Raw genomic sequence first — 10305 nt, forward strand, 5'->3', positions numbered from 1 at the left:
GCTGATAAGTTTCCTGAACAGTGATGGAGTAATGGAGAGCTTGCACACTGCATGCTGAGTGGTGATGTAAAGTTAGAGACTCTTCAGACTTGAGGGTTTTTCACTTCTGAACAATTCTTTGTATAACTGATGTCAAACTAAATGGCCTAACTTCTTTCTTTCCAACCCTCAGATCATCTTTGGGTCTTATTCCCAGATGTTTGTATGGTGGTTGCTTCAGAAATTGCAGTGGACACTGTGAAACACGCCTTCATAACAAAATTCAATGACATTACAGCAGATGTAGGTATCCAGTTTGCTGTTTGATGTTGGAGCTTAGTTTGATAATACCTGTTAAAATTTGGTCCAGTGCAGAAAATGTAAAAATTGTTCTTTTCCTGTCTAGGGTATTATTTGGGAAGGCTGGCAATTTCCTGACACAGTATACTTCTGAGGATCTCTGTAATGTGGGACAAACACCTCTGCTTTTAAATTAGAAGTTCCAGATCCATAAATTACTGAGAGTGTTGTATGAAGGTTCACAGAATAACTGCAGTTCACATAACTGGCAGATCATTTTGTGATGCCATCACTGTTTAAGTTAAGGTTACTTATCCTACAGACTAGACAGACCTTTCCCTCACTGTGGATTGTGGGTTGAAATCCAGGCTTTAGGAAAGGCAGGTCTTGTGAGGCCACTGACTCTCTGTTGTTGCATGGATGTTAAAGGTGGAATCTGAAATCAGAGATCTATTTTCTGCTGTCCCTGGAGCACTGATGTGAAGTGGGTTATGTTAGTTTCCCACTCCTGAAATTTCTTATGCCATATATATTATGCAGTCCTTACTTAAAGTAGTCGATGAGGTTACTTTTTGTGTGTGGCAGTGTGATACTTTGGCCACTTGTGTTGCATGTTGTGTGAATTCAAATGCACTTGATAAATGTGTGAAGAGATGAATTAGCATTTCTCCAGCATTAAAACCACTTCTCAGGAAATGAGATCAGGACTTGGAAGTGCTATTTTTTTCAGTATCTCTAAAGTGTGGTGTAGAAACAAGTTTAATAGATGTACTTAATAAGCTCCCTTATGCCAGAGGCATTTATACATGCCCTAGTTTCTTGCAGAGTGTGGAAGAGAGCAATAATGAAGTCACGGTAGCCAAAAATGCAGCATACTTCAGTGTGCTGAAACAGCTGGAGGAGTGAGTTTATTTAACAAACTGGTTTTTTACATGAAATTGTAAAGATTTGTGGTTGCTAGGTCAGATTTCTTCAGAGGTTTTGGACACCTGCAGTGCAAGTTGCCCTGCCACTTACCCTGAAAATAAATGCTTTTCTCTCTTGAAATGCAGGATTTAAAGGGAAAGAAGAGCTTCATTCATCCTCTGATACACAGTTTGCTTACTGTATAAGTGAGCTCTCTCATTTGATTTAATTCGATCCTGATGCTACCTTTCCTGTAGCTTAAAACAAATTACAAAGTGCAGGAAAAAAGTAAATGTGATTTCTCTTAACTTTTTGTTTCTGACTGTCCTCAGATTCAATAAATGCTCATTCAATTCCTCAAGTACAGCATAGTGGTGTTTGGTTGTTGTATATATACATGAGTTATTTTATCACAGGACTTAGACTCAGATGTTGAAGGGTGCAATTAGACTTCAGAAAACCTGCTTTTGACTCCTTCAGCCCGGGCAAAAGTGTTTATCATATTTTTACAGAAATACTTTATTACTCTCTCTTTAGCTTCTGTAAAGTGCAATAACCAATTAAACACACATCTGATGTGCTGGGGAAATTTTTTTCCAGGTCTACAGTGAGTACAGAGCCAGCCTTGCATTTGACCTTGTTAGCAGTCGACAGAAAAACGTAAGCCTGAAAATAAAGCCATTTTCTGTACATGAACATGGTTATTTTGTGGGGGAGACTGAAACAAATACCTGCAGAAATACATACAGAACTGTTACAGATTGGAGTGTTTGTGCTGTAGGAGTGTCTTTTTAAATGAGAGAGAGCAGGAATATCTGCTTGTAATTTCTGTTCTTACTTTTATCCAGGGTTTCAGATCACTTCAGGCTTTATTTCATACATTGTTGAGAAGTCTCTTCCGAATGCACTTATAGTCAGGGGATGATTGTACTAAGTTTGACAGTTTTGAGGTATATGGAAAGTCAGCAAGCTTAACCAGAGGTTCTTGAGATCACTTTAAATCACTGATTTTGCTTTATTGTGACTACATTGGATCAAAATGCAGTATTCATTGGAAATTTACATTATTTCTTCCATAGACAGCCTGCACAGACAGAGGGATGCCTTGTGTTGTGGCACGGGTATTCACAGAGCACAGACTGCTTGCGGTTTTCATTAGAGCTGTTTTTGGAAAGACTAACACACAGCTTTCCTGGATGGGTCTTGTAACTGTTAGTGAGTGCTCTGAATGAGTGCTCTAACAATTAAATTCATTTTATGATAAACACAGTTTATTAGCTCTTAAAATACCACTAGTTTTCCTAAAGATTCTTTGTGGAAGATGAGGTAGCATCATACAGCCACTAACTGGCATGATGCTCAGTACTGCATGGAAGCTGTCGTGCCAAGTAGTTGTGTTGTGACAGTTAGGTGTAAACAAATTTGTAGAAGGATTGAAAATTGCTGGTGTGATGGATAATGTTATTTTATTCCTGTTAGGGGTTTTTCTATACAGTATTTGAGGATCAAAGTCAAATTAATACAAAAAAGGTCTCTAAGCTAGTAATAACATACAGATGAAATGTCACAGTGTATTTGGATTCAGTGTCCTGCTTGCTTTTGATTTGGAGATTTGTATTACATTCCAGTTGCTCTTCATTTAGAGCACTGAAGCTAATCTAACTGGTCATGGTAGTATTACATTTTTGTCTGAGAGCACAGTTATCTGCATTTGAATTTCAGAATGTGAATAGGTGCACTTAATACCTGTACAGAGTTTGTTGGCAGAGACTGAGTCTGATCTAGAAGGTGTGCCAAGCTAAAATAAGCTCATTCTTTTGCATAAATAGTTCATTATTCTTCCCTCTTTTTTCCCCTAGGCATACACAGATTATAGTGATTCAGTTTCCAGAAGAATGGGCTTCATTCCTCTTCCACTGGCTGTTTTAGTAAGTTGTATCTTTCCTATCAGTTCTCTGTCAACATGATCTCACTTGTATGTGCCTGTGAGATAGGTGGCTCATTTTGATGTTTTGAGGGTGAAATTATCACCTGCAGTGACTGAAATGATGCTGCAAGATTGAGTTAGCATTCAGTAAAACCTTTATCACATACTAGTTATGACTTCACAAATGTGTTACTGTTTATCAACCTTCCATAGAAAATGGAAAATAGATTACAGTATTTATGAGCACTGGAATTGCAGCAGTGGAACTAACCTACATCTGTGCTTATTAAGCATTTATTTCTTTTGGCCGTTATCCCGTTCATTCATTCAGAATAGTCAAAGCAGCTGGTTGCCAGAAGTTTAGTAGTAGTAGTATACTAGTTTTTTAGGTTAATAGGAGTCCTTGGCAAAGTTGCAACTAGGTATTAGTATAATACTTACTCAAGCCAAAATCTTGACTAGTTAGTGCTACCAAGCACAACGTTAGAAGGAGCTTCTGTTAATGTAAATATTACTACTTTGGGCTTGTATGTTAACATAGTCTGTAACATTGTGTAACAATGTGTACTCTGTGTTTTAACTTTTGTCCTTAAAACAGCTCATCAGAGTCATAACAAGCTCAATAAAAGTACAAGGAGTCTTAGCTTACATATGTGTTACGCTGTTCTACTGTGGGTAAGTAAATCACACGCTGCAAAAATATTTACCACTGTTTGATCAGACATGAGGAAAAAAGCTTCTGTCAGTACTTGCAGGTATAAAAGTAAACTGTACTTGAGAGTGCAGATTGATTCCCAAGTACTGCAACTGCATTGGGGAATTATAGCCCTCAATAAGAAACTTCAGTAATGAAAATAACTATTGGAAGAATGTTTTTATGTCAGACCTGCATAAGAGGGGAAGTTGAGTTCTAAGGAATGAGAGATTCGCTATGCCAACAAAAATAACAGCAGATGATGAATTCTGCTCTCTGCTATTTAAATGCAAAGTCTTTTTGTGTTAGGAAACTGCCATATGGAAAAAAAATGCAAGGCTCACTCTTCTGTTAAGGCTGGGGTCAGTGATAATCTTCGGAAAGAATATAATGTCCTACAGAAATGTGTTTTCCAAAGCATCCCTTCACTGCCCAGTCAGTTTATACTTGTGTTATCTTTAACTTCTTCCCTGTCAGTAAGTACTTCCGAGGCCTGGAGGATGGGATGGGATGGGATGGGATGGGATGGGATGGGATGGGATGGGATGGGATGGGATGGGATGGGATGGGATGGGATGGACCAGACCAGACCAGGTTGGAATAGACCTTCAAGATCATCACGTCCAACCTATCAACTAATCTAACTCACCTCATCAACTAAACCATGGCACCAAGCACCCCACCAAGTCTCCTCCTGAACACCTCCAATGATGGTGACTCCACCACCTCCCCAGGCAACCCATTCCAATGGGAAATCACTCTCTCTATGTAGAACTTCTTCCTAACCTCCAGCCTAAACCTGGAGGGTTTAGGAGGCAGGAACAAGTAATCTGAACAAGTTGAAGGATTAAATGCTGCTCTTTGAAGGCATAGGTCATAAGAGTAAATATATTTCAGCTCCTTTTGTCCTTATTGAAAAGTGAGAACAATTTTTGCTCAGATTTGGAGCTAACTCATTTCTTGCATCTTTCAAGTAGTCTGTGTTCTGAATGTAAATTTCAGCTTTTCATTAGATGAGTAAAGCATAGATAAGTGAGAAGCAATGTGATCAAATCTGAAATGGTTAACTGGGCACAGGATTTTTCCAGGGAAGATGATTGTATGATTCTGTAATGCGGAGGACATGGATTTGTATTGATACCGAGGTACTGCTATAGAGTCATACACAGCACAGGAAACCTGAGTTTTCTTTTTCTAGGATTTTGCACAACTGCAAACTTGTATTTTATAAGCAATTCGAGCCTTGGGTGGACTGACAGAAAAAAAAAAAAGGAGAATCAGTAGAAATTGTTGCATAATTTTCCATGAGAATGTGGAACTGATCCAATAAAGTGTTGATTTATGGCCTCTTCAACTCCTGATCTCATTACATCAGAGTCAAATCATGCTGCAAACACCTGCTCTCTCAGAACAAAAGCATGTTATATAACAACTGTAGGAAGAATAACCTCTAAAACCCATTAAAAATGGAGGAGGGCTTCTAAACTCTCAGAAACAAAAATCTGTCCTGATAACCTAATAGAATTGTAGAGAATACAGCTTTCAACTTGCATAAAATGATACCTTTTTTGTGGTTGCTTGGATACTAAAATGTCAGTTTCTTCTGAACTGCTGAAAGTGGTCTGCTCTGCTCATTCTTCTGTTTCTCTACATTTCTTCTACAAGCATATGTATTCCATAAAATTTCCTTAAAAGTGCTGTGTAGTTTGTTCTGTTGGATAAATTCTGATTCCATTAATGCAGTGAGAGATGGTGAAGCTGCTGAAGTGTGCTTAGGTCTCTTTAGAGAATATTCATGTTCATCCTGCAGAGAATGGATGGCTGTTTCCTTGTTTTGTGGTGAGCTTTCACCTGCTTCACCTCTGCTTTCACCTCTGAAGTGAGCATTAATTAGTCTGTGTCATCTAATACTAGTAATGGATCTTAGATTGTATCAAAGCTCATTTGAGTTGGAAGCATAAAAGCACTTGAGGTTGGTGAGCTCTTCCTGTTTTTCAAATGAGAAGACAAGTATCAAAAGGACTGCAATGATTTGCTGAAGTTTGTGCAACAAATGAGTGAAAATAGAGGAGGACTGTGCCATTGAGGCCTGTGCTGTAGCACTGCCTGTAATTTGTGAAAGCTAGATCCTTGGGTTTTGTGGTTGGAAGCCCACTCGTGATCCTTGCCTGGGCACACCTAAGGCTATGGTTTTAAAACAGTAGTGCATTTAATTTTGACTTGCGCTGTTGAGGGCCCTCTTTACGTCTGTGTTTAAATATTTCATGTATTAAATGGCTGCTAGCTGTCTTTGAAGTAATTTTATTAAACTGTGATAAAGCTTGATGTTCTTCTCTAGATGTCTTCTGAAAAAAATTAAAATGTAAGCATTGAATCTGAAACAAATTGTTAGGAAAAGGGAATTACCTTTGATCTTGCTGCTGAAGGGATTTAATTTGGTAGCTAATCCTTCTAAGACAGCAGTAACTGTGTGCAGTTATTTTTATATGAATTATTGCAGTACGAATAATATGCAATTATTTTAATATGCTAATGCAAGTATGTAAACAAATCTCTCTCTTTTTCAGGTTAATATCTTTCAAAGTCCTTAACAGTATTGTATTGCTGGGGAAATCATGTCAATATGTGAAGGAGGCAAAAATGGAGGAGAAATTATTCAATCCTATCCTGACTGCCACCCCAGGGAAGCCAGCTGGCAAACAGCAAAGCATGTTTAAATCTACCCAAGGTAAGGCTAACTGCCTTGTTTTGTTTTCAACTGTAATGAAAATTGTTTTCAAACTAAATTTAATATTAAACCAGATGCATGGCATTGCTGCACAGTAACCCTGTTGCTGGACCTGAATTGTACTATTTCACAGCTGTGAGCACAATTCTGTAAATGTAGAACAACTGACTGCTTTTAGTTCATGTTCCCTTAGGTTATAAATGCTCATCTCTCTGATCAGATCCCACTCTGATTTGTAGAGGTAATAGAAACATCAGAATAGTAGTGGGCTTCTGTTTGACAATCATAATCACAGCATGGTTTGGTTTGGAAGGGACCATTGAAGATCACCTAGTCCAATCTCTTTGGCCATATCATAGAATCACAGAATGGCTTAGGTTGGAAGGGACCTTAGAGATCATGTACTCCAAACTCCCTGCCATGGGCAGGGACACCTCTTCATTAGACTTGGCTATTCAAGCCCACATCCAACCTGGCCTTAAATACGCCCAGGGACGAGGCATCCACAACCTCCCTGGGCAGCCTATTCCAGAGTTGCACCACCCTCATAATGAAAAGCTTTTTCCTGAGATCCAGTCTACCCCTGTTCTCTCTCAGCTTAAAACCATTTCTCCTTGTCCTATCGCTAGGCACCCTCATGAAAAGTCCCTCTGCTGCCTTCCTGTAGGATCCCTTTTAGGTATTGGAAAACAGCCATGAGATCCCCTTGAAGGCAGCTATAAGGTCCCACTGGAGTGTCTCCTCTATGCTAAACACCTGCAGCTCCCTCAACCTCTCCTCATAGCAGAGGTGCTCCAGCCCTTGGATCATCTTTGTGGTCCTCTCTGGGCTCATTCCAGCCACTCTCTGCCCTTATGATGTTAAGGGCAGTATTCGAAGAACTGGGCACAGTATTCGAGGTGGGGTCTCAACTAGAGCTGAGTAAAGGGGAGAATCACCTCAGATGAAATATTTACATATCATCTCCAGCAGTGCTGAAGTTTAGTAATGAGGCAATCTGTGCATTTCTTGTGGAAACTGACATAAAATATGGCACACAATAGGTTGTCATGGACACATTAATGAAAAGCTTACTGAAATTTGAACAGGAATTATAACTGGTCTCTGCTCACTTCATTTCGAGTCTGTGCAGTGTCGTGTTCTTGTGTGTGTCCTCAGCATTAGCAGTTCATGTGTAATTGGAATGGGGCATTGTTAGATTTGTGTGCCACCCTCCAGAAGGAAACAGAAGCCTTCATTGTTGCAGTCAACTGAATTGGATTGGATGTCTTCCTCTGTGAAGAGGCTCAATGAGGGCCCTAGAGAGCTTAACAGGAAGGCTTTTATTGTGTTCACCCCATTGCTTGCCAGAGACCTGAACAGCTTGAAATGCAAGGTGCTTATTGATCATCACAGTCTCTTGCCAGCAATAGCAGAGTCAGGACTCTATTGGTGTTGCAGACATATAAATCTCTTGCATCACCTATGTCAAACCACACCAAGCAGAAACTGAAGAGCTTAAATTGATGGAGTTGCCTTAGTTTCAGGATGAAAGAATGTAGTATTAATTGGGCTGAATGTCTTTTGCATTTCGTTAGACAAGTATTTATGATCATGTTTTAATTAAGCATTCTAGTACCACACTGAGGAGTCATCCTGACTTACATTGACCCTTAAACTCATAGTAAATAAATCCTGAAGACCTTTTAGCTGAAGCAGCTGCAATTTACCAGGTCAGTTAGGAGAGATTTCCTCAAATCAGAAAGCTGTTGCTGATTTTCATTTAGACTATTCTTAACTTCCATCAGTAGTGAAAAAGCTCAATTTTGAAGTTTTTAGGGTTTTTTATACCTTTTAACATCTCTTTATTTACTTGAAACCTCCATTATGTGGAAAAAAATTATTTTACCTTCCCCAGCTGCTGTGTGCCTGCATTATTACTGCTGGACTCTGCAATATTGGTTACTCTCTGTGCTCCACTTACAAGGTTTTCTTCAATACAGTCTCTCAACTCATCTCTTACTAGAATGAGGGTGAGGGAATTAATCTAGCCTTACTTCCTGTCAGCTTACAATGTAAGTCAGTTCATTTTCCTAAGAATTTCCACGTTGTCCACAGAAAGAATTTTATACTTGCTCTTGAAGGATGAAAGTTTTAATTACTGCTGGTCATTTATAGGCTGAGTGGCTTCTCTGGAAGCTGCTGGGTTAGAAAATACTTACCTTTGTGACAAAGTCCTACAATTAGCATTATTTGTCTCCTTTCTTGATCCAAGTTTAGTACCTTTGACTTGCATAAGTCTGCAGAAAGTCATCCAGGTACTTTCAGGTAGTAGGTGGTGTACTGTGGAGACTTGCTATATACAGAAAGAAGTTTTTCTAGTTGATTTGGATAGTGGTGCCATTCTGACAAAGAATACTCCCTTGGGTTGGCCTGCAGTGCTCTCCGCAGTAGTCTCATGTTTTTCAGATGCCTTTAGAAATAACAACTCAATCTTTACAAGGAGGTAGTAAGCAAGAAAAGTATGTCCTTGTCATTTGCTTGTGCATTTCTTCAAACGTTTAAAGAATTAAAAGGTGGAAAAAACTAAAGGATGCTACTTAAAAACATCTTAGCTTAATGGAGTCAGGTTCAATTCCACCAAAGAAAGAGGCGGGAATAAAAATAGACATCTTTAATAGGGCTGCTTTAGGAGCCACAGCTATGAAAGTGTGTGGCAGTGCATGAGTCATTTATTAGCTCTCCCTAGAGAATCCAGGTTTATTGTACATATGCAGAGGATTAGGCACAGAGATTCCTTCATTTCAGTAGAAAATATTTGTGAGATTCACACAATGACTGTCAAAAATCCTCTGGCCTATGCCAACAAAAATTAGTATTTAAACCAGAGGAGCGCAGTGTATGCCCTAACATCTGCTCCTTGTGCTCTCGCTGCTTATCCGAACCTCTGTAGAATTAATTCTCTGTCGTTCTACCGATTAGAAATCTCTTGTGATAAAACTAATAAGTAGATAGTGGGTTGATAGTGGCTTCCACAGAGATTCTTCTGTTGTTTCAGCTGATTTGACACAGCATGCTTTCCCATGGATCTGGATGTTACAGACGCATCAGTATGACTGTGTGAAATTCACTGTTAATCTTTGTAATTGTCTTCTGTTCCAACAGGAAAGTCCACAGATGAAAATGGATCTCCATCAGTTACCAGTCAGCCTGTGCATCAGAAGGAGAATGCGCCCTCTTTACTTGTAACAAGCAATTCTGATCAATTTCTGACAACCCCTGATGGAGAAGAAAAAGATATAAGCCAGGACAGTTCGGAATTGAAACACAGGTCTGCGAAGAAGGACTTGTTGGAGATAGACAGGTTTACTATTTGTGGAAACAGAATTGACTGAGGTGTTGGGATTTTTTTAAATCAATGTGCTAAGGATACTGAGCTGTTGGGACAGCACATGCTACCAGAATGGACAGATGCCAAAAAAAGGCACATAAATATTTATTTAAAAACTTAAATTATTAATGGAAAAAAAATTATTAATTTCTTTCTACGAGCATTGGTAGGTTGGGTCAAGTGAGTGGTCTTTGACTTGCCTCTTGGAGAAAGGGATGGATCTCACATGAGTCTCTAGCCTGGTGGCAGAGCTGCAGTATCTTCTTGTCTGGAAAAGAGACTGGAAAGAAAGCATAATCCTGTTCTGCACTATGAAACCATGCTTCCAGAGCATACAGCTTCTCATGAAGGTTCCTCCACTGCAAGGATACTGCCAGACTTGTGGCAGCTGGACCAGAAGC

The 10305-nt window shown here is 39.3% G+C and overlaps 1 protein-coding gene across 1 annotated transcript in view; it reads left to right on the forward strand.

Annotated features, from left to right (window-relative positions):
• The window catches only part of TAPT1 (transmembrane anterior posterior transformation 1), a 35396-nt gene extending 25336 nt beyond the window's left edge, over window positions 1-10060 (forward strand). Inside the window, exons 9-14 of the mRNA XM_054172163.1 lie at window positions 173-282; window positions 1786-1845; window positions 3045-3113; window positions 3711-3787; window positions 6374-6534; window positions 9679-10060. Coding sequence (XP_054028138.1) covers window positions 173-282; window positions 1786-1845; window positions 3045-3113; window positions 3711-3787; window positions 6374-6534; window positions 9679-9908 — 707 coding nt within the window. The 3' untranslated portion in view covers window positions 9909-10060. The remainder of the gene's footprint in view (window positions 1-172; window positions 283-1785; window positions 1846-3044; window positions 3114-3710; window positions 3788-6373; window positions 6535-9678) is intronic.
• Window positions 10061-10305: the final 245 nt, after the last annotated feature.

Source organism: Dryobates pubescens, chromosome 23 (genome assembly GCF_014839835.1).
Source record: "Dryobates pubescens isolate bDryPub1 chromosome 23, bDryPub1.pri, whole genome shotgun sequence".
NCBI lineage: Eukaryota > Metazoa > Chordata > Aves > Piciformes > Picidae > Dryobates > Dryobates pubescens.